Source organism: Mixophyes fleayi, chromosome 5, assembly GCF_038048845.1.
Source record: "Mixophyes fleayi isolate aMixFle1 chromosome 5, aMixFle1.hap1, whole genome shotgun sequence".
NCBI classification, from domain to species: Eukaryota; Metazoa; Chordata; class Amphibia; order Anura; family Limnodynastidae; genus Mixophyes; species Mixophyes fleayi.
The window spans coordinates 126,269,702-126,295,267 of record NC_134406.1 but is presented as its reverse complement, the minus strand read 5'-3'; the positions used below and the strand labels follow the sequence as shown (position 1 = coordinate 126,295,267).

The window sequence follows — 25,566 nt, the reverse complement described above, 5'->3', positions numbered from 1 at the left end:
CTCTCTCTCTCTCTCTGCTCTGGTAGAGATAAAATCAGACACAGTCTCAACAATAGGGCTAAAACATATTTTATGTTTTTACATAAGACAAATTCAGAGATACACACACTAGATTGACATGAGTTACAGAAACAGTGAGGGGTTTTGTTTTCATGTGTATAGAAACTGCTGATTTTAAGCAGAAAGGTTCTGTTGTGGAAATACTATTCATGTTTTATAGATTGCATATCTGTTTTGTTTTTTTTGGTTTTTTTTGGTTTGGTTCGTGCCTCCTGTACAAAAATGTGCCTTTATATGGATGCACAAAGGGTGGGGAGGACAGAAGAATGCTAGAGGTTAGGCATACAGATATGCATCTCTGTATAGAACATTGGAGTAGGATTTTTACTACAAGATACGACATAATGTGTAACCCTAGAAAATGTAGAATTTTCATGTTTTATATTTTTTTCACTGCTAGACAGGCATGTACTGGATACTGTTATATTTGAAGGAAGTGTTATACAAATAGACCCCTTTGCCTTTCCCACTTAGTCAAGTAGCTGAATGTGAGGTACTGAGAATGACATGTGAGTTGGCAGAGGGAAAATCGATTGATATACATTGGTCTTCAGCATTTTTCTAGTCTAGGGGGCAATGTTGAGGTGACTGAGAAATCGTTTTATAGCAATACCAGCACATGATTAGGACACTACATAGAGGACTTTATACAGTGACACAGTTACCAACTGAAGTAGCTGCTAGTAAAGCCCACACTTACACACACGACCATACATGGCTGTCACACCAGGGCGAACATAGCTGTCAAATAGACAGCAGGGTTTTATGTGACAGTTAAAAAATCTATGTTTTGTTTTGTTTTTTGTTGTATTGTTTTAAGTTTTAAAATGTGAACACACACACACACACATGCACGCAAACACATATTGGTTAATATAGGAAGATTTGTGTTATCTGAGGGATAAACTGTCTGGAAGGTGAAGAGATGTGGTGAGGAGTCTGGTGGACTCTGGAGAGATGGACAAGGTAGACCAATAGAGCCATCCCATATCCCTCCTGCTGATGGGTTTTCCTCCAGGTAAAACAAATACACGTCATCCAATTACCACCATGCAGGATCCTCAAGTATACACTGGTGTACCAATGAAACATGTCTGGGTAGAGGTGTATTGAAATGTGTCTAATGTATTACTGTATCATACTCAAAGCTGTTGTTATTCAATGTGATAGTCCTAGAGTTATAATAGATGATAGGGGTATTCATGTTATTGATAATAGAGGTATATTGTATGAGTAGTGGTAACAAATCACATACTTTCAATTAACCATAAACCAGTGTGAACATAAAGTAGTGGTACTCGGTAGAACGAATTGAATAGAATAAGAGTTGGAACTTGGTTGAAGTGACTGATAGCTTCGGCCACTAGTCCTTTCCCGCTACCAAAAGATCACTCCTGGGCAGGCTCCTAACCTGTCAGTTTTTGAAATGTTCTTGACCCCTCGTGAGATGAGATTGTAACTGGGAGGCTAGGTTAGATCTTGAGAGAAGGTAAATAGTGAGACAGCAACCAAGAACGTCCAAAACACTGTTTCCTGAAAGGTCACACTAACTGTCAGGATGTTGGATCGGGAGAGTAAGTTGTGGAGCAGATATTTCTTAAGCTTAGGTTATTTGACAAGACAGGTACCAGGTGTAGGCTACCAGCATCACGGCTTCAAGGGTAGCAGAGACACACTGGTGCCCATTCCACCCACTGCAGAGGGGCCAACACTCAGAGAAGGGTCCAAGGGCACTCATGAGTTTGTAACTGGAAGGCCTGAAATGCAGTTAGTAGCACCTGAGCCAAAGGCTAAGACTGTTGTCCAGCATGAAGTTGTAGTTTTTCCTGTTTTGTGTTCTCTCATTTCATTCTCTTCTCAGGGCGGTTAATTCTTTTGATTATTAGCAGGTGACAGAGACTGGTTCAGGTAATGATAAGGAGGTATTGGGGAGGAAGAAGTTAGTAGCATAATCAGTCCAGCCAATTACTCTATTCAATTCAGGGGTAAAGGAAAATTTAGAAACCTTGGAGCTTGGAGAAAGTGCGGGGGGCTATTGTCTGAGTAGCATTACGTCCGTAAGTACGGCGACTCCATGGTTAGAAAAGAGATACACCCAGCGATGCCAGTCCAGTAATATTCGGACTTGAGCAGGCATCCTTGAGAATGATTATCATTCTTGGGAGGGTAAGGTTTTAGACCAAACAAAGTGCTGGGCGTGCTCACATGTGCCTCAGTGATTATATCAAGTAGGATTAGTTCTCTTTACACTAAATATTCTTGAGGTACCCGAACTATAGGCGGGAGGTCACTAAGGGAAAAAGTAGGACACCTAGGTCTCTTAGTCTGAAGTCTCCCAATGCTTTGCAAGCCAATCCCTGTTAAATCTGAGTATTGGGAGACTGGGAAGAACGAACAGACAATAGCCCGCCCACAAGTGTTGATTAAAAGAAGGGATGACATTATTAGAAGTGTGTATATTAACGCAGGCTGAAGGAGATTGTATATGACATTATTAATAGACATAGGATGATGCTATTGATGAACATGAAGTGTTTAAATGTATTCTGAGCTTAAAGACATGCGTTGGACAGAAGAACCTGTTAAACTTGAAGAACTGTAGTAGAGAATTCTGTATAGCTGATACATGTTCTACTGTACCTTGTACCTTTCCAAATAATGTATTAAGTGTTTTATGGCACCCTTGAAGGGAATACAAAAGGTTATCTCCAAGCTCCAGAAGTGTATGGTTTATAGTAAAAGAAGAAATTGTTTAGAGGATTGAGACTCTCTCTTACGATAACTTGTTTAGATCTACAAACAGCGTGGTCATACACCAAGGGGGATTTGTATTACGTATTTGTATTAAACGTGGTACTGAGATCCTGCATATAACATCTTTAAGGTGTTAGTTTATTATACTATCAAAGGGTGGACTGTTGAAGTCATATAATTGGATGAACAAAAGTATATTGGTTTAATATTGTTTAGCCATGCAAATGCGATCCGTATGCCACGTGTTACATGGCGTGGTGCGTTCGCACGGTAAAATACGCACGCACACACTCGCATTACAACATTTAGTTATTTATATAATTTCATATTGGTTCTTTTACACTGTAATTCAGGAGCAGATAGTATTTGGTTTATTATTAGTCTATATATATATATATATATATATATATATATATATATAGTGATTATATGTACATTGTAGTGTTATTAAAGGTTTAGGTTATAGGAAAGGTGTCATGCCTGATATCATATTGATCCCCTAATCATCAGCAGCTGTCCGGTGCAGTCGGCGAAGAGATCGCACATTGCATACTTTAGTTATTGATATTAGGGAATAATCCTTTGTATGATGCTGGCTATGAAAGGAGCAGACCCCCTGGAGAGACGACCCCCTCCTTTGGATTCCTTAGACTGAATCAGCCTATGAACTGTTTACCCTGAAGCCACCCTGTGCCTGAACCTATAGAAACAATCTACGTCATCTCTATTGTTCAAGTGTAACACTGTACTGTATATAATATAGCTGCGCTTCCTTTGGCTCTCAGTCAACTCTGACCACAGTTATCTAACAGATGCACTGTTCCATTGGGACCCATGGAAGCGCAGCGGTATGTATGTATGTAACTTTTGGTATTGGCTGTGCTGTACTGTACTTTATCACAATATAATAATGTATTGAATTGTTTATTATTTACATCTGCTAAAATAAACCACCATGTGCTTTGGAAACACATACAATTGATTGGGCAATGCTTATTTTAAAACGATAGAATTACTTTAATAGGTGAGAAAAGACGTGACATTACTATTTTAATAGTTATTGATTTTTCATATTTTTCTATGATGTAGTTTTATCTGATGCAAAAAAAACCCAGTTTTACAAAAATCATTGGACATGATCCTAATGATTTCCTAGTTTTGATCTGAGATGTATTTTCAGTAGAGATGGGCGGGCTCCGTTCCCCGAGATCCCAATTCATCCGAATTTAGCCTATCCCAGTACCGAGCCGAGCACGCTCGGTACTCTCCCGCCCATTTGGATTCGAAATCGAGGCAAAACATCATCGTGACATATTTGTATTTCTGAGCTCGGTTCTCGCGAGATTTGAAAAGCATAAATACCAGCCTCCACAGCAATCCATCGCCATTTGACAGAGGGAGAAAGCAGGGTTAGGTCACACTGGTTATATCAGCGCAGGGACAGAGCAGTAATTGGACACATTATTGTTTGTATGCCACACCATTGTAATCTTAATACCAGTTGTTACAGCAGTAAGAGGAGGATAGAGGATGTTTTTTTGTGCAGTTTCTGGCACTCCAAGTGCTTTTGGGGTGTCCCCCATTCTTTTGCATTGATATTTCTGGCTGTCAAAACTAAAGTCCTAATTGTCAGCAGTCTAAAAAAAAAAATATTTAGCACTCCAAGTGCTTTTGGGGTGTCCCCTATTCTTTTGCATTAATATTTCTGGCTGTCAAAACTAAAGTCCTGTTTGTCAGCAGTCTAAAAAAATAATATTTAGCATTCATAATGGATTCTAAGCAGTCCACATATGAGCAGAATCACCAACCAGGTTCTGTCACCAGTTCTGATGGTAGTGTTCCCAGTACGTCATCTGGGAAAGGCGATGTCAAACTACACAGTCTTTTGAAATCGGTCAAAAAAACACACACCCAAAAATATTTACCGTTTTGCAGCGAAAAAGAAGTGTAACTGAGGAAAAGTTGTCGATAAAAAAAAAAATTGCCAACATGCCATTCTACACAAGCAGTGGCAAAGAGAGAATGGGGCCTTCACCTTTCTCTATTAGTGGCAGATCCAAAAATGTTACAGAGCCTACAAGTGGTGCACAACTACTGTTACGAGTCAAAGCCGAGCTGCAAGATAACAGTAAGGCATTAGAGGATAATGTTTGCTCTGAATCAGAAATGACACCAATCCCTGTGGAGAGTCCATCCAACAGTGGTATGTCTAATCGTGCGCATTCTGTTAGTGTACCCATAAAGAAGGGGCCTTTCAGCAGTTCTGCTGATGTGTGCCTGAACAGCCCGAGTGTAGCCGGTGATACACCAAGTGAGGATGACACTTTGGAATTAGAAGAGGATGAGGGGAAGTTTTGGGTAGCCGACGAGGACGCTGATGAGGATGCGGTTGATTGTGTATGTCCTGCACCAGAGGCATCAGTGTGGCACCTGTGGCAGCAGTTCTGGCACGTGAGGTTCTGGCAACAATTTGCACTTTCCAAACACAAGCAGAGATGACGCAGATGGCACACCATAACACTTTGACATCTGGGCTGGTTTGAAGGATTTGACAAAAAAATTTGTGACCTTGCCCATAACTGCAACCAAGCCTACTATTAACATGCAAAGAATGGTGGAGGGCCTAGCAGGGATTAAACTGTATTTTTCTTAATTTGCACTAATACGGTTTGGGTGTAATATACACCCAAAGTCGAGTGCTCAATTGCTAAGAGTCATTGATGAAGAGGAAGACAAGCAGGCTTGTCTGTAGAATTTGCAGGCAAATTCTACTGTGTTATATTGGTAACACCCAAAGAGAAGAGCTCCATTGCGAATTGTAATAGCTGAAATAGAAATAATAGGGCTGACACTCTTTGTGTAAAATCTGCAGTTACATTTTATTGTACCATAGCTCACTCAGAAACAGGAGAGGTGGCAGGGTTCAGTGCTAATCTTCCTCAAACAATACTAATTCTTCCCACCATCATAGAAATCTGTGTACTATGATGTAATTGCCGATAATGTCCTTCAAAATGGAATTAGTAGTTCATTTTAGGGCAGAGCTGTCACGATTTTTGGCCAATTCTTTTACAGCAGAGCAAATATGTAAATGTTGTGCGGAATCATCTGCATCACCACTGGGTGTCTTGGGAAAGCAATTTTTTGTACAACAAGCAGTTGCCTGAGAAACTGAAGGAGAAGACGTCTCAACAAGATGTCGATAGGTCTTGGATCCTTGCAAAGCAAATTAAGTATTTCGTCCACAATTAAAATATAGTTAGCACATTTACTTTGTTTTATGTCACACGTTAAATTTTTGTAGCTCCTTGTGAAAATGTATTATTAAGGCAATCACTTGACTCAAGCTAACCGTGTCTGCACTCTCTTCACAGGTGACTACTTCGCTGGACTAAAGTACATTCCCCTCAAATACTAGTCGTCTTGCAGCTGCTGCATTCTCCTACATGCTGTTGCCGAAAACTGAAATTGCCCCTAAATTTTTACGGACACAAACAGCATCCCCTGCATGTCATTTTTTAAAAGTTCTGTAACACCAAGTTGATTGTGTGTGCAAAACAGGAAATGTGATGGAATTCAACCCCGCTGTAATGCTTGAACAATATTGGCGTCGTCATCAGAAATGACATATCCTCAGGAGAGTCCAAGCAGGATTAGCCATCTTTAAATGACATCTCTTAGTTTTTGGAACAGATTGTCAGCTGTATGCCTCTTAGTGAAGCTGCTGATACACAAAGTAGCCTACTTCTGAAAAATGTGACCTACTTGGGTACATGCTGCTGCTGTCCCTGCTGGTGAAGGCGAATGACCAACCCAGTGGCCTGTCACAGTCATATAATATATACCTTGCCCAGTTCCGCTTGACCACATATCTGTGGTTAAGTGTACAGTGGGTAGAATGTCATTTTGTAGGCCAATGATTACATTTTTAAGAACTTTCTGGTAGAGGTAAGGAGTAGCTTTTCGACTGAAATGGGGTCGTCATGGAATTTGGTAATAGGGACAGAAGACCTCAAGTAACTGTCTAAAAACAGCTGCATTAATAATGGACATTGGACGCAGATCTAATACTAGCATAGTCCTTAAGGCGTCTGTGATCCGCTTTGCGTATGGGTGACAGATTTCATACTTGCTTCCTCTTGCAAAGGATTGTTTAACTGTAAATTATTGGTTATGGGGATATTGATGATGAAGTTGTTGGGAGGGGGGATAGATTGCAGGTGCTGGGATGTAGATGAGAGAAGGGAGGCAGATGATACTGGACTGCTTGTTGTTTTTTTTAACCTAAGTTTCTGATTTCCCCAACAGCTTTCCAAGAGCTCGCTGGAAAATGATGTAACATGGATGAGGATCCCAGAGGGTTAAGGTCCCTACCTCTACTGAGTGTGGCTTTAAAAACACTACAAATGGCTAGACAACTGTTGTCAGGATTTTTGTAAAAATAATTCCACACAAGTGGTGGAGTTTTGGTCTTATGCCCAGGCATGACAATGGCCTTTTTCTTATCACTGGCAAAAACTGCAGCAATTTCTCTTTGAAAGTGTATGAAAATCATATTGTGACCTAGGAGGTGGGCAAAATTGAATGGAAATTAGTGTTAGTGAGGTTAATAATAATGTAGGTACAAAATAATACCTAAATTATGTTATTTTAGGCTGAACAAATGTAATTTTGTTAACAAATAGCAAAACAAAACCAAAACACGCAATGGCGGTTTGGCAAAACCAAAACATGGCGGTAATCCAGATCTAAAACCAAAACACGGGGGTCAGTGAGCATCTCTGATTTTCAGTAATGAAAAAAAGAGTACACATTGTTTACATCCCCTGGCTAATGTTCTGAATGTTCATGAAAGAAAACTAGACTGCTAATAAAGCTGCTGTTGGAAAACAAATATATAATTTGTGATTTGTTATTTCTGCATTAAATACATTTGTCAAGAACAAAGTGGAAACAATTTCTAGTTTATCAATTACTTGACCCTCTTTTCCTTGAGTTGTCAGTGCTATGACTGCTTCCAGAATGAAATTGTTGCCAGAGGTTCACATCCCATGCATTTTTTCTTACTTGTTGAGCAGTATTTGACAGCTTTTTATTGGATCAGAAATGTTGCTTTTATCCTTACGCGCTTATTTATTTATTTTTTATAACTTTTTATTTATAACAGCAGATGGATATAAAGCACAACAGTACATGTCAAAAACATTAACCAAGTACCAGGAATACAAAATGTAAAAACTCAGATAAGAAAAATAAAAAAAGCAGAAAAACAACAGAAAACATATAAATATAGTTTTCACAACAAGGTACTTTCCAAGTAGGAACGGAGAGTTAAAGATCTACAGGGTGATTGTTGGAGTAAGGAATTTTCCAAATTCCAAAGGTAAATCCTGTACCGTTGTAGATATCATGCGAATAGAGCAAACTGCCGGAATGTTTTATTTTTTGTTGGAGGGAAGGGGGATGGATAGTCCAAGTTGGGTGTGTGTCCCTGTCTGAGAACCCATCATGCCAAGATGACAGTAAAAAAAGGAGAGAGGCGAACAGAAGGAGCAAAAAGAGAGTAGGGGAAGTAGAGTCACAAAGATTGGAGAAAGAAGGGGGCGAGAGCATCTAAAGCTTATAAGAGGCCTGGCATAGAGCTGTTGTTAAAGCTATACCAAGGATCCCACACTTTGTGGAACGTAGGAACTGTGTCATGGAGAAGACTAGTCACATATTCCATGGATGAAGTGTGCCAAGTTCTCTTCATAACACCCTCTCTAGAAGGTTGTGAGACCTTCTTCCACTCACTAGCTATTTGTAGCTTAGCTGCATTATATATATGTCAGACAAGCTTATCCGATGCCTTTGATAGGTTGGTATAGAAGCACCGAAAGTGAATTCTTAGGCACATTGATTGAGGTAACCTGTCGAACCAGTGATATTACATCATCCCAAAATCTAGACACCAGAGGGCAGTCCAACCGAATATGAAAGAAAGAGCCCACCGCTCCACAGTTACGCCAGCAAAGATCTGAGGTGTGGGGGAAGATAGAATGAAGTCTCTCAGGGACCATGTACCATCTGGTATAAATCTTGTATGTATTTTCACGGATGGCTGTATTAATGGACGACCTCGAAATCCTTTCACGAATGAGCGACCATCTCTCCTCGCCCAGGGTCACCCCAAGATCCTGTTCCCATGCCTGCTCAAACGGTTGCATAGGAGGAGATGAGGAAGACACGAGAGATCTATACAGGATCGATATATAGCCATGGCGACCCGGGCTATAAATACAATGCCTCTCAAAGGGTGTTGGTAACCGCAAGTTAGATGATTGTGTCTGGGCTTGGAAGAGCATGTCTCTCACTCAGGTCTGTGAAGGAGCGTGGTGCATGCTCACCCATTAGGTGGAAGAATCGATCTAACCCCGCTTTCCTCCAAGGGTAAGCAAAAGCCTTAATGCAGCCCTGTGGGAAACGAGGGTGTCTCCACAGCTGGGTGAGAGGCGAGGGGTAGGGGGCAAATGCATATTTTTTGTTCAATTTGTCCCATACCTCCAACGTAAAACGGATGGAGGGCGAAACAGTGGCTGAGGCTGGTCTGACGCTCCCAGGGATCCAGGGTTAGAAGCACACTTTATGCGCTTATTTTTATGCATAGACTCATGAAGGGAAGGTACTGGATAAAAAAGGGTACTAAAGATTTTATCTTGGTCTTTATTTTTTCAGATTTTTTCCAGAATGAATCTGTTGACTAATTCACCTTGTGGTGGTGCAATTACAGAAACATCTCGGCTAGTAGTGCGGAAGACTATAAATCACTTAAGTGTGTAAACTGTACAGATTATAATACATTTCCTCAATAATATTTTGCTTGACTTCTATTTTATGAGAGGGTTGTGCTTAGTATATATATTGAGCTAGTTTTTATGTATTATGCATTGTGTACACTAGTGATGGGCAACCTGGTACACCTCAAGGACCCATGAAATTATTATTATTAATTTTTATTTATAGGGCGCCACAAAGTATCCGTAGCGCCGTACAAGGACAAACAATGGCACAGTACAAGGTGAAACAGCACAGTACAAATAACAGTAAGCACTATAACTCTGGGAGCTCAAAGCACAGCTAGAAAGAGAGGATGGGGGATAGTCAGAACAGGCTGGTAACTTGAGCCCAAAAGGGTGGGCGCAGATTACAGGTTAAGAGCCACAGAGAGGAACAGAGAGAAGCGAGAGGAGTCAGAGGGCAGAAGGTCTAAGAGGAGGTGAGCTGAGTAGCTGGAGAGCGAAGTTAAAAGTGATGGAAACAGGAGGTAGGAGAGCCCTGCTCAAAGGAGTGTACGATCTAAGGGGAGGGGAAGACAGACAGAGACACAAGGGAGAGACGGGTGAAACGAAGACAGTCGAGTAGGGGGTGGGAGGGAAGAAGGGAAGAGGTAGCCGACAGGTGGGAGATTAGGCATGAGACTGGAAGGCTTTTAAGAAAAGGTGGGTTTTTAATGTTTGTTTGAAAGAGGACAGATTAGGGGAAGTTTTGATGGAGCAGGGGATCTTGTTCCAAAGAGGGGAGCAGCGCGGTAAAAGTCTTGGATACGTGCGTGGGAAGAGGCAATCAGAGGGGGAAGAGAGGCGACCATCGCAGTGGGCGGAATGGAGTGTGAATAGAGTTAAGGTTGGAGATTTAGGGAGCAGTGGAGTTGGCGAGGGCCTTGTAAGTCAGAGTCAGGAGCTTGAAAAGGATGGGGAAGGGGAGCCAGTGGAGGGCTAGGTAGAGTGGGGAGATAGAAGTGGAACGGCGAGAGATGAAGATAAGCCTAGCAGCAGCGTTAAGTACAGATCGAAGAGGAGCGAGATGAGAGAGGGGGAGGCCGGTAAGGAGAAGGTTGCAGTAGTCCAAGCAGGAGATGATCAAAGAGTGGATGAGAGATTTGGTGGCATCCTGGGAGAGGAAGGGCCGCATGCGGGCAATGTTGCGTAGCTGGAAGCGGCAGGATTTGGCAAGAGAGTGAATGTGAGGGGCAAAGGAGAGAGAGGAGTCGAGGATGACGTCCAGGTAGTGAAGTTGGGGAACAGGAGAGATAGAGGAGTTGCCTACAGTGATCGAGAGGTCGGAGGGGAAGGAGGTACGGGAAGGAGGAAAGACATTGAGTTCGGTTTTAACAAGATTGAGTTTAAGAAATCTGGTGGACATCCAGGAGGAGATGGCAGAGAAGCATGCGGAAACCCTATAGAGAAGGGAGGGAGAGAGATCAGGAAAAGAAAGGTAGAGTTGAGTGTCATCAGCATAAAGGTGGTACTTGAGGTTGAAGGAGCTGATAAGTTCACCCAGTGAAGAGGTGTATAGTGAAAAGAGTAAGGGTCCAAGAACAGAGCCCTGTGGGACACCAACTAGAAGGGAGGAAGAGGGGGAGAGAGACCCAGAGGTGGAAACGGAGAAGGAACGGTCGGCAAGGTAAGAGGTGAACCAGGAGAGGACGGTGCCAGAGAGGCCAATGGACTGGAGGGTGTGAAGCAGGAGGGGTTGGTCAACGGTGTCAAAGGCCGCTGAGTGGTCGAGGAGAATCAGGAGGGAGAAGTGCCCCTGGTTTAGCCGAAATTAGATCGTTCGTAACTTGAGCCAGGGCAGTTTCAGTGGAGTGGAAGGGGTGAAAGCCTGATTGGAGAGGGTCAAGGAGGGAGTGTTCAGAGAGGTAGGTGTTGAGACGGTTGCTTGCCCATGGGCAAGTCCTCATTAAACAATTGCAAACTATAATAAGCAGTGAAGCAGGAAGGTGCTGGGGGGCCACAAGTGGAGCCTTGTAGGGCCTCCTGTTGTTCATCAGTGGTTTATACCTTCCTTATCTACCTCCCACATGCTTAATATGACCACTGGTTATTCGTGCATAGACTCACTCATTGTGCTGGTGTTAATACACCTTATTACCCCATATTCAGTAATGTAGAAAACCTCAGCAGAATAAAGTAACCATATGACTGCAAAGGCTTCCAGGAGCTCTAAATGTACAGACAAAGTAACATGAAGTACCATTTTGTTGATTTTTTTTATTTTGCTGTTTGTCAAAATGGACTTCATAGGAGGTGTCCACATTTGCTGTTTATATTTTTCACCTCAGATCACAGAAATCTCTACACTACTTCAAACTACAAAGTTCCACCCAAATAACAGAGGGCAGGAGGTTAGAGCCTTACATTCTACATGCATGGTCCTTGGACTCCTACCAAAGTTGTTGCATTTTAATTGCATAATAGCTTATGATTGTATGTTCAGAGCACCCATATTGGTATACCCATAAGTTGACATATCAAATTAGTCACCAGTGTCTGAAAAATACTATGTTAGCTATTTTGTGTAATAGCAATGGCAAGCTTCCCAGTAATGCTGGGCATGGTTTGTCCAAAAAGAAGGGATGACTCATCATAAACATCTATTTATATAGTGCCAGCAAATTCCATAGCGCTTTACAATTGGGAACACTACTGGTTAATACATACAGACAGACAGGGCCGTCTTTCCCATAGGGCACAATGGGCAGGTGCCCGGGGGTCCTGCAGCCCAGGGGGGCCCGTTGGAGGCAGCACAAAAAAAAAACCTGAAAAAAAAAAGAAGAGGAAAATACCTTGCGGTCAAGCTGGCGATCCGGCTCCCTCCCTGGTCTCCTCCTCTGTGCGGCACTCGCAGTGCATGTCGGGCGTGACGTCATCACGCCTGCCCGACATCCATTGCGGAGCGCGACGGAGGTATTTTCCTCTTCTTTTTTTTCAGGTTTTTTTTTTGTGCTGCCTCCTGGGCTGCAGGGCCCATATATATATAGTCACTTTTATTTTTTTATATATAGGGGCCCCGGTGCACTGCTTTGCCCGGGGGCCCCAAATGTTGTTAAGAGGGCCCTGCTCTCAGGCTTTCATTCTATGGGACTTTAAATAACCGCCTGATATAATGTCTTAGGGTAAAATCAAATACGCTGAAATGTTGACTAAATCTGTAGCCAGTCTGTCTTTTATATCATATACACACAAATGTTTACAGTGGATATAAGTCCATGCACCCTTATTGGAATTGCAGGTGTTTGTGATGTATAGTCTAAAAAGTTCTATTTGTTTTTCACTTGAATGGTTGCAAGATCACATTAAAGGTGGAAAATGGTGTGACATGATTTTATCTTGATTTCAGACTCTACATCACAAACACCTGCAATTTCAATTGGGTGTGTAGACTCTTTTTATCCACTGTATAAGCCATTTGTATGTTATCTACCTACCATTTTGCTACATGTATAGAGGAAATATCATGAAAAATGTATTTAAAATATGTTGTGAGTAATGCCTCTCTTACCCCTGCCTAATGTTTACTTCAGAAGTCCATCCAGTTGGCTATGCAAAACATTTTGTTTCCTATTCTCTAAATGTGTTTCAGCTGTCTACATGACCCATAAGACTCCAGTGATTGGGGGATACATATAATAAAAGTAATTTCTTTAAGGCTTGAGGGTTTGAAAAAGAAAAAAAAATACAATTTTATAGTTCGAAAGTTAAAGAAAATGTTGTTCCTCATTAGGGATTGGCTGTAAAACCGAATATTGGAAATTGTGCGTATGTTTTAACCATGTAACCTGATAAACTTGATTATACAATTATTTGTTCCATTTCCCTTACTTCTAGAAATTAACGCTGGTCCATGTGAATAGCAACCAGTGCCTGGACAAAGCAGCAGAAGAAGACAGTCAAGTACCCAGTATCAGAGACTGCAATAGCAGCCACTCTCAGCAGTGGCTCCTGCGTAATGTTACTCTTCCAGAAAACTTTTAAAAAACATAATTGAAAAACACATTGATAGAACGAATACAAATATTAATAAAGTAAAAGAATTGACTGCACTACCTCTGCACAATTGACTTGCACATCCTTGAGTATCCATAGAAGGAAACTATTTTGTGCGCCTGTAAAGTAAGGTGGCAGGGGAAACACATATCCATTCATGCTACCTTGTGGGTTTTCCAGTAGCTGTGAAATAGCCCACCTCTGTGAGGATGTGAAATGGCATACTTTGTATCGGAACTGTGCACAGTGAAGTTTACAAGAAGGAAAGAATCTCCCTCATCGAGGAATTATTCATGAGGACTAAACACAATGCAAACTAATGTGTTGGCCACCAGGAGAACTGCATATCAATACAGTCAGCTTTCACATCTTTAGCCTCCACACAGTGTTATTCTACAAAAGTATATACCAAGCAACTGTGATCCTCTGCTGACTCTTTTATCAAAGCCAACACGCTCCATTTTCTGAGACAAGAATGTGCGAGACAGACAACTGCAGAATCCCAAACATTTCCGAATCGCACCCGTCATTTCTACGTCCAAAAGACAGAGTTCAAAAGGAGTTGAAAATCATATATATCAAAAGTACAATTTGTTGTAGCAAAATATCAGATTTATATGTAGATTTTTTTAATCTCTGCTGGGGCAATAACCAATTAAAAAATCACCTTATCTCTGTTGTGTTTATAGTAATGGATAGAGTATATTTTTCATGATGGGAATGACATTAATTAAAGGAGAGAGAGCTAATCTGGGAGTCAAGAAAGTCTTTAAAAAAAATATATATATATTATTTTTAAATCTTTTATTTTTGTTACTGGGGTACTGACCAAGGATCATATTTATGTCTACTCACCTTGCCTTCTAAAATGCAGGGTTAATAATACCGTGCAACATTAGCGTAGTTATCTAATGCATTCAGTCTCTTTGTTCGCAGATTCTAGAAAAAGAAAAAAAAACAAGAAATGCAGTTAAATATAACTGTTTATTTGTAGTGCCCATACTACTGTACTTTTTTTTTAACACAGCAATAAATCTTGTTTGTTTTAGACAAAATGTTGTGTTTATAAAATCAAAGAAATACCTAGTAATGTAACACACACATTCTCCTTTGTTCACAGAAGAACTAATGATATGTAGTAAGAAAAAAATGTTTATTTTGTTATGGTATGCTTCAGTTACATCTGAAAATAGTTTGTTTATATAGTCATCATTTTGTAATTTTTTAATTATGTTGTTTAAAAAAAGGTCCCCAACTTTTGGCTGCAAAACTTATTAATGGCCTCATTTTTTTTGAAGGACCCTGACAGCACAGATGAAAGGTGTCAAAGTTGAAAGGACCATCGTTCATTTAAGGGAGAACTTGGAGGTTGGGTTACTTTACATTTTCTAAAGGATTGTTCCACCTGTAAATATTTTTTCTTTAAAGCAATATAATACAATTATCTTAATATTGAAAAAAGGTATTCTCCTTGGCGCAGATGATGTAAGGGTTGCAAAAGCAATATTTATTCACAGTATTGATGAAATTAAGTATGGACAACCTCAGTATCGAGTCTGGACCATAAGTATCAAACCAGATGAACATACATGATGTAACAGGAAATGGTAGCTAAGTTAAGCTAAGATATATCGAAAGGCAGTACCTTTCGATATATCTTTGCTTAACTTGGCTACCATTTCCTGTTACATCATGTATGTAGTTTGATACTAATGGTCCGGACCTGATATTGAGGTTGTCCATACTTTATTTAATCAATACTGTGAATAAATATTGCGTTTGCCACATTTGTGTTTAAACACCTTGAACTTACTTATGCAATCATTGCATCATCTGCTCCAGGAAGAATACCTTTTTGCATTAGCCATTGATGGTAAGGGCCCACCTCCACCCATTCTCCTCCCAAAGTCAGCACAACACACATTAATTTTCTAGGGAAGCAAGGACTTCTCCATCTTTCTATTCTTGATCTTAACATTGAAGCCTGACATGAACATAAGTATGAGGCCAGTTTGGGTGCAACCTGAAATAATTTTGTTTTTGGGTTTTTTTTGTTTGTTTTTTTTTTGGGGGGGGGTTATACTTGCAATTTCACACTTCATATTTCTATGTATTATCTCATTTTCATTTTCTCCACTTCATTTATGTTTAATATTCTGCTTTATTTTAAAACAAGTATTGTTCTATGGACCCCTCCATATTTCTCAAGTGTGCCATCACCACAACCGTTTGCAGTGTGACCAATTGGAAGTTGGTATTTCAATGCACTGCCATATTTGCTTCTACTCTGCAGAAAGGTTAATGAATTTCATAAGTAACCGAGTATTGATCTGTCTCCATTCATAAGCCCCTTCCTAGTTTTCTATTTTATTTTTCAGTTGTGAACCATGTAGTACCTATACAATAGTGTTGTTTCTATGCAAACTTGGCAAATAAACAAGACAGTGTCTTTGTAATACCAAATTATTATATGCCAAGTAAATTAATTGCTGGAAAGCATGACCTAGAATTTCCAGCGGTAGCAGTTAAAACTTGTCAGTATATAAGGGGGTTAGAGCCTGAGCCTACTAAGCAACCCTAGTACCATAGGGTTCTTTGGATCACGCAGGTAAGGAGATATGGAAAAAATCAACAGCATCTTTATTACAGAATGTAACAACTGTGAAACAATAGCTATAGTAGGACTAAATCAATTAAACAACAACTAGTATCATCACCAAGCTTCAAGGAAACACCACAGCATCCCAGTGTCAATATAAGTCACTGCTTAATAGGAATTACTTAACCCGACCAAGTTGTATTTTCACAGGCCAAGCTATAGTATTGAAAGTGGTCCTGATGCTGTTGGCATTACTGCAAAGAAGGTACACCAGTGCGCTGAGGTTTAACGGTTTCCCAGCTAAGTTGTTGAATTGCATATAATGGACCACTATAATACACTTTTGGTAGGGCACTGTATAGTCTGTGAGAAAATCCCTCCTGTCAAGCAGTAATTTTAAAGCTCCAGGCCTAGCTTTCCTTCTCACAATTGGTGCTGAGGCAGTTTCTATAGCAACTATGTGATTTAAGAATTAACTGTCGGGCATATTGTAAGCACAAGTCCTTTGGGGACATTAAGTCTGAAGAACACGGGTGAAGAATCTTCATTTCTTTAGTCCATGGTAAATTAAGGAGGGTCTGTCTCACTTTATGGGCTTTTGGACTACATATCTATTATTGGTGCCATATTACACTATGGAGGTGTTTGTTTTGTGAGTTTGAATTTCAGACATAAGAATTTGCACAATACAACGCCGTTGAAGTTCAAGGACCACCCCCCATGCACCCTTATACATTGTTAACCTTGCTGTGGTTTGGCTTTTGATAATGTCTCTGAATCCTTCAGGGTTTTTGCCCAATCGGGCTTCTTCTTCCTTTATCTCCTCCTTCCGTGACTATGATCCACTCTTTTATTTGATCTTTAAGCTTTTGTCTCAACCACAAACTAACTGGTTATTTTCCCTCTCTAACTGTCTAGTGTTATTTTTGGGAACTGGCTCCCCGCTGCTGCCATGGCTTTGAAGATTTTCTCCGTCAATGAATGGCCTTAACTCTCCTCATAAACATACGATACTCTTGGGTGCCTGTAGGAGAGAAAAAGCAAATACCCTTCTCTCCCGTAGAGCAGCTGTCACCATGCAGAAACTCCAACAGCGTTACTATGATAAAGCAGATTATTATTATTATCATCATTTATTTGTTAGGCGCCACAAGGTTTCCGCAGCGCCGCACATAGTACAAACAGTAGACTATACAGGGTATAACAGTACAGAACAATAAACAAAAGTACCAATACTTCAGAAACTCCAGGCAGGCAGATGCAATAGACACGGAGCAGAAGAACGGGTAAGGAGACAGGAGGGAAGAGGGCCCTGCTCATGCAAGCTTACATCCTAAGGGAGGGTTAAACCGACCAGGCACAAGAGGAGCCAGTTTGAGGGAATGGGAGAGAGGGGAGAATGAGCAGAGGAGATGGGGGTTAAGTGGATGGTTGGTAGGCTATGAGAAAGGTGAGTTTTGAGTGCACGTTTGAAGGAGCACAGAGTAGGAGAGAGGCGGATGGAGTGAGGGAGGTCATTCCAGTGAAGGGGGGCTGCACGGGAAAAGTCCTGGATTCCGAAATGGGAAGAGTTGATCATAGTGGAGGAGAGGCGGCGGTCATTGGCCGAGTGCAGGGAGCGGGCGAGAGTGTGAATGGAGAGGAGGTTAGAGATATAAGGGGCAGTAGAGTGGGAGAGAGCCTTGTAACTGGTGGTGAGGAGTTTGAAAAGAATTCTGTAGGGGAAGGGGAGCCAGTGTAGGGCGAGACAGAGGAGGAGTGGCGTGAGAAGTAGATGAGTCTTGCGGCCGCATTGAGTATAGAGCGGAGGGCAGAGAGACGGGAGTGGGGGAGGCCGCTGAGGAGGAGGTTGCAGTAATCCAGGCGGGAGATGATGAGTGCGTCAGATTAAGTCGATTCTGTATTAGCTAGAAAACTCTGCAAAAAAATATCCCTGCAACATACCTATAAAATACGTCAGTATCCTTCTGGCTATATAACTTATGATCCAGTGGCGAAAGTTAGTGAATTTAGGGAGTTTTATTCTTCCCTCTACAACCTCGATGCTCCCCCCCTCATCGAGATCCCCTGACCATCACTTTGACTGATTACCTTTCATCTGCACCCCTACCTAGAGTTACCCCCAAACAGAAATCTTCCCTGAATGCAGACATCACTCTGCCGGAGGTCATGGCGGCGGTTAAGTCACTGAAGTCCTCCTCAGCTCCTGATCCGGGTGGCCTCACTCCCCAGTACTATAAAAAGTTTGCTGAGGTACTCGGCCCTCACCTGACAAAATTCTTTAATAAGGTGCTCGTGGGGGCTTCCTTTGACTCCGCCACTACCAGGGCCAACATAATTGTTATTCCCAAACCGGGAAAAGACCACTCCCTTTGTGCTAGTTATAGGCCTATTTTGTTACTGTTGACCTGAAAATTTTTGCAAAGATTTTGGCCTCTAGGTTGAACCTACTCATACCTGCCCTCATCCATCCTGACCAGTTGGGCTTTATCCCAGGGCGTTAAGCCCCTGATAATACCAGAAGGATTATTGACTTAATTCATACAATAAATAACGATAATCTCCCATCCCTCATCATGGCACTCAACGCTGACTCTCCTGGTCATTTATGGAGAGTGTGCTTCAAACAATGGGATTCACAGATAGATTTCTGACAGGTATTTTAGCCCTCTACCGATCCCCCTCAGCTACTGTTTCTGCTAATGGCCTGACCTCGACGCCTTTTTCGATTATGAATGGCACTTGCCAGGGATGCCCCTTCTCCCCACTTATATTTGCTCTTGTTGTCGACCCCTTGGCCGCTAGGATTCGAGATAACCATGAGATATCGGGAATACAGGTGGTCCCCTCTACTCATAAGATTGCACTTTATGCGGATGATGTTTTGTTGTCTATTGCTCATCCCAAAACGTCAGTGCCTCCCCTCTTAGTTGAGCTAGACTTATATGGCTATTTTTCGGGCTATATCAACCTGGACAAAACAGAGGTTTTGGATTTTAACGTTCCTGATACAGACAAGGTGTTTCTAGAGCGCTCCTTTCCTTTTAAATGGGGTCTCCACAAAATTAAATATTTGGGTGTTTTCATCACAAAGCACTACCGACACCTTTTTCAAGCCAATTTTCCTCGCCTCCTTGACCAAGTAAAATCAGACCTTACAACTTGGTCTCAGCTCTACATTTCCTGGATTGGTCGCATTAATGCCATCAAAATGAATATCCTCCCCAGGCTGCTTTATTTCTTTCAGACTCTTCCTATTCACATCCCACCTTATGTCTTTAAATTCCTCCACTTCCACGTTTCTAGATTCGTATGGTCGGGTAGACGGCCCGAGTTTGACTTAAGGTTCTTCAGAGATCCCCGCGGGGAAGGGGTTTGGGGATTCCTGACTTCCGAAGATACTATCTCTCCGCCTAACTCGCTCAGTGTGTTTTATGGTCCGGTCCGATAGAAGTCAGAGTTTGGTCCAAAATAGAGGCTGAGGGTCTGGGATTGCTCTCTTTATTTTCTCTCCTATCCCAAGATCTCGTCCCCCCAAAGGTTTTTTCTTCATCCAGTAGTATCATATTCCCTGTCCTTTTGGGACACATCTCAGAAATTTGCTCTGTTGCCTCTTCCCTCCCCGGTTATACCGCTATTCAATTCTCCGGAATTTCTTCCGGGACTACATCATAGTTCATTTCAGCCGTGGCACTCGCGGGGAATCATCTATCTCAATCACCTAACCACCTCTGCAACTTTTCCACAGTTTTCTGAAATCCAATCACATATCCACATTCCCTCAGAGCACTTTTACCAATTTCCGCAACTTTGTCACTTTCATAGCGTTGTCAAAGACCGCCTCTTATCCCGCCCTCTGTCCGACTTTGAAGCCCTCTGTTTACACCAATCCTCAACAAAAGGTCTAATCTCTACGCTTTATTATGAGCTTGCTTCTTCCACTTCGACTCTTAGAGCCCCCCATGAATTAGCCTGGGAGCGGGACCTTGGTGAAGAGCTGTTAGTTGAGGAATGGTCTGAGATATATGAGAATGCTGCCTCCTAGCTCCATCTGTGTTAGAATTAAAGAGAATGTTTATAAGGTGCTATACCGATGGTACTATGTGCCTTCATGTATTTGTAGAATCCTCCCTGACTTGTCTGATCGGTGCTGGCGGGAGTGCTCTCACGAGGGCACATTCCTCTATATATGGTGGTCGTGCCAAAATCTGTCAGGCTTCTGGGTTGAGATCAAAGGCTTGATTAATTCAATCCTTCAGGTGGACACTCCCCTGGAGCCTAAATTCTTTCTCCTCCCTGTGGGAGCTCCCTTGACATCAGAATAAACTGATCAGGCACATTCTCTCGGCAGCTACTTGTCAAATAGCAGCAGACTGGCGTCTGCAATCCCCTCCCTCCATGCAGTCCATAATTAATAGAGTCTGGCAGACTCAACAGATGGAATATATGACCAGTATTATTCGGAACTTCTCGAGAGCCTTCACCAAGGTCTGGGACCCGTGGTTATCCTTTTTCAGGTGTGTCCACCCTTTACGTAACTCAGTTCTAATACTTCATTTCTTTTTCTAGGACTTCTCTCTTCCTTTACAGTGGATCTAGTCACTTCTTACTCTTCTACTCTTTTTCTCTCTTCTCTCACTGTCTTTCCTCTGTACTCTTCCTCTTCTCTATTTTTTTTTGTACGAAAATTTTGGGTTACTCATTTTTACTAAATTTAATTGTTTGGTTGACTTGATGATTCACATGTTTAACGCTGGTTGTCACGAACATGCTCCCAGTTGCCGTGACTTTGCGGTGTTTGCTGTATGAGGTCACACACAATTTCAGCCCGCAGTCTCACCTATCAAACAGGTTCTAGACCTACGGAATCGCCCCCAAACACAGCGCTCTCACACCCCCAGACACTTGAAGGTTCAGCCACCACCTATTGGGTACGGGCAATAGGACCCCAATATATTGTCCCACACTGGCACCAAGGCTTCTAGTTATCCACAAACTAACAAGACCCACACCAGCACACACAGGGTTAACTCTTCACACCTCCAGACTGTTACACAAATGTAAATACAAGCACACACAGCTTGTTAATCAAATGTATCAACAAATCACACAATGACATTCCAAGGGTTAACCTGGACGAACAATCTCTTCTAAACAGGCTAATGAATCCGTTAGAGTATCAAGGACGCAACTTGTTAAATTTTAGATTTAATATATACGAAAAGTACAGGGCATTCAGATATAAAAGAAAATAATGAATTACCAATTAATATATTGACATAACAAGCAAATACAGTTTAATAAAAAGGGTTACATTCAGATTTGCACTTACATGAATTGCATTCTGGCCAAGGGGAATTGGCTAAGAAGATGGACAGCTTATCAATGTAACTTGATTTCCCCAAAAGTCTGACAGTTTTTCCTTTCAGAACACAGATTTTTAAGCAAACTCAAATGGGACGGCATTCACAGGGGCAGTGTGAATGCAAATTTGGGGGCGGAAACGTCCCCTGGGTTTCACTATACTTTGCTCACAAATATTCTCAGAGTCTTGACCTGTTTGTAATTCTTTACAGATATATCTCAGAGAAATAACACCCCCCTCAATAAACCGGTCATAATCTCCCGCACATTTAAATACCAAACATAATGGAATTACAACAATATCCAATCTCATCCTGAAATACATGTGCCTATGGCTGTTCCCTTTGTAGTTGGTGTCTATGTTTCAAGACCCTTGTGTGGTTTTTGCCCCTCAGTACTGAGGGCCATACAGATTTTCCAAAATGTGAATGATGTAGACATTTTCCTTTGAAACCCATATTTCCATATATCTTTATAAGCAGTCTTCAAATGCTATCTTTGTCTCACCAAGGCATATGGTTCTCCAATTTACACCCAGGGGTTAGTTTGTGTTTGACTTCCTTTCAATAGGTAGTGTAATCAGCTAGGGAAATACATGATCAAATACAATGGATGTCTGTGATCTGCATATCTTAAGCTGGTCTCTGCACAAAGGGTTTGCCTAACTCAATTACCTCCTTCTGGGCTCATTTGGTCACACATTTATCTGAGTTCAAGATCAGGTTAATTAAGGTATTCATGCAAAGATTTATTTTGGGTCCTGACATCCAATATCAGATTTATGCTCTCATCCTGACACTGGTCATAGACTCTGAATACACTTATCAAGAGTGGTCAAGAATAACACTCTGTCAATCGTATTCTTTTGCTAATGTGACTTTGCAAAATAAAACTTTAAAAAAAAAAAAAGAATTTGCACAATACGTGAAGACACAGGAATTATTCTATCCCAAGTACAGATTTGACTATACCTCTTTAATGAAGTGAGCGCTTGATGTATGTATGTTATTTTATTCAGATATATATATATACATACACACACACACACACACATACATAAGAAGTTTGTTGGGCGAATATCTTCGACGCCCCTGCACAGATTGGGGTGAATCCAATACATAGTGGTCCAGTTGGATCCTGGCCAGGTTTTAAGGGGGTTAGGGTCCCAGTCGGACCTCCTGTTCATGTATGCTGGCCAGATCTTTGAGCCAGGGAGACTATTCTGGACCTTCCACTGAATGGCTTTGGATGACATTTAATATAAAAACAAAAATGACACTAGGCAGCCACCTCATCGGTGTGTTGAAAGAGCTGCTAATTCGAGAGAGAAAGTGACACACATAGTGGTTAAAGTGGAAATTTAGAAGTGTAGGTATGAAAAATCTATGGAAATGTAAGTCAGCGGAATGTGATAGTATTACAATAAAGGCAGTAGAAGTAGAGTTATGGCATACTACCTGTATGTACACCTATCAACCATAACATTAAAACCCTAACAAGTGAGGTGAATAACATTGATTATCGTGTTACAATGACACCTCACCTGTCAAGGGGAGGAATATTAGATAGCAAGTAAACAGTCAGTTTTTGAAATTGATGTGTTGGAAGCAGGAAAAATGGGCAAGTGTTAGGATCTGAGCAACTTCGACAAGGGCCAAATTGTGATGGCTATGCAACTGGATCGGAGCATCTCAAACAGCAGATCTTGTGGGAAGTTCCTGGTATGCAATGGTTAGTACCTACTAAAAGTGGTCTTTCAGTAGAATACTTGGTTGGACAAGAGTTAAAGCAGAGAAGCAATGGGTCTCAATAGAGAAATGGTCTTTCGGGCACTGTTCAACTACCTGTCCCTGGCTTACGAGTTTTCCAAATCTACAACACCCGGTAATAAAACCTACCCTGAGGTGTTGGACTAAACTCCGTAAATTTAGATATATCTCGTCGGTTGTTTCGCCTTTGACCCCATTGTTTGACAATCAGTCTTTTCCTCATGGGATCAGAGAAAAAGAGTTTAAAACTTGGTCCAAGGCAGGAATTGTTCACGCCGGCCAGCTGGTGGGCTCGTCTGGTGTACATACCTTTGAATATCTACAGGCCAAATGGAGCTTGCCTAATTTGAATCAATGACTATTGTTCCGTATGGCTTGGTTGGTTAGAATTTCAAGAGTCAGGAAGATACGCTGCCTTATCTATGTAATCGTCCTTCTATTATTCCATTGAATTTTATCTAATGTTCATCTATGACTGGATCTTTGCTCTTAGGTCCCTTCTCCTCCCTCCCCCTCCTATCTCTCTCCTCCTTTTACTCCCACCTTGTTTTATAATTTCTTTCTTTTTTTTTCTCTTCTCTCAGCTCTTTTATGTAATACTAATGTTTAACATACAGGGGCATTTACCCATGCAAATGCGAAACAATATAATATCTATCGTGGTCTTGATTTCCATGTACTTTGATAAATGTCATCTCTTGTGATTGCCCTTGGTCTATACGATTGTATTTTCTGAAACTGTATTCAATAAAAAGATATTGTATAAAAAAAAAAGTGGTCCTAAGAAGGACAACGGGTGAACCTGCGACAGGGTGATGAACGCCCAAGGCTCATTGATGCACATGGGAAGCAAAGGCTTGCCTGTTCAGTCCAATCCCACAGAAAAGCTACTGTAGCACAAATTGCTGAAAAGGTTAATGCTGGCTATCATAGAAAGGTGTCAGAACACACACTGCAGCAGTAGCTCTGAGTAGCCACAGACTGGTCATAGTGCCCATGCTGACTACTGTCCACTTCCAAAAGTGCCCGCAACGGGCACGTGAGCGTCAGAACTGGACCTATGAGCAATCAAAGAAGGTGGCCTTGTCTAATGAATCGCGTTGTCTTTTTCATCATGTGGACAGCCGATTGCACATGCGAAGAGATGGCACCAGGATGCACTATGGGAAGAAGGCAAACTGGTGGAGGCAGTGTGATGCTCTGGGAAATGTTCTACTTGGTAACCTTGGGTCCGGGCATTCATGTGGATGCTACTTTGACACATACCAACTACCTAAACATTGTTGCAGACCAAGTGCACCCCTTCATGGCAACAGTATTCCCTGATGGCAGTGCCATCTTTCATCAGGATTATGCATACTGCCACACTGCAATATTGTTCAGTAATGGTTTAAGGAACATGACAAAGAGTTCAAGGTTTTGATATGGCGTCCAAGTTCCCCAGATCTCATTTCAATATAGCAACTGTAGGATATGTTGGAAAAACCAAGTCCGAGCCATGGAGGCTAGACCTCTCAACTTACAGAACTTAAAGAATTTGCTGCTAATGTCTTGGTGCTAGACACCACGGGACACCTTTAGAGGGTCAGAACAGTTTTGGCGACACAAGGGCCACCTGCACAATATTAGGCATTTGGTTTTAATGTTGTGGCTGAACAGTATGTAATATATAGTATGTTCTAGAAGAAACACTATAGGACACTGCTGTCAGTTCTTTTAACCCAGTATGGCTGATAATAGAGAACAATAGCTGCACAGCAAACGTAAATATAATATCCCATATCTCATTTTAGAACCGTATTGTATATGGACCAAAGGCTGACAAAAATGTCAAGTCAAAATATTTTCTTTCTTTTTTTATCGTAAAGAAAAAAAATGACATTACCAACTCTGATAAATCTATACTGACTATTCTTTGCTAAGTTTATTTTCAGTCCTCTATTATGAATTCATAACTTCTTATACCAAATATTATCCCCTTGCTATGTAACGAAGCACATTTGAGATTTTTTTCCCCCTAAATATATTTTCTGCTGTAAGTATATTTCAACAGAAAATATAAATGAGTTTCTACACATATATTGATTGAAAGTATTTTTATTGGAGATGTTCAGACTGTGTTTTGATTTTGGGTAGTTTTTGTTTTAGAAAAATAGCTAAAATAGGCTAAAATCACATCATTTTGCTCTTTTTTTTTTTTTTTTTTTTTGTT

At 41.3% G+C, this 25,566-nt stretch overlaps 1 protein-coding gene across 3 annotated transcripts in view; it reads left to right on the top strand.

Moving 5' to 3' along the window:
• The window catches only part of GALNT1 (polypeptide N-acetylgalactosaminyltransferase 1), a 404,402-nt gene extending 389,172 nt beyond the window's left edge, over positions 1–15,230 (top strand). The window contains exon 11 of one of the 3 annotated variants that reach the window (XM_075212818.1): positions 13,464–15,230. In XM_075212818.1, coding sequence (XP_075068919.1) covers positions 13,464–13,610 — 147 coding nt within the window. In that variant the 3' untranslated portion in view covers positions 13,611–15,230. Of the gene's footprint in view, positions 1–6,188; positions 10,221–13,463 lie in introns of those variants that run through there. The other 2 variants (XM_075212816.1, XM_075212817.1) reach the window with 2 other exon arrangements.
• Positions 15,231–25,566: the final 10,336 nt, after the last annotated feature.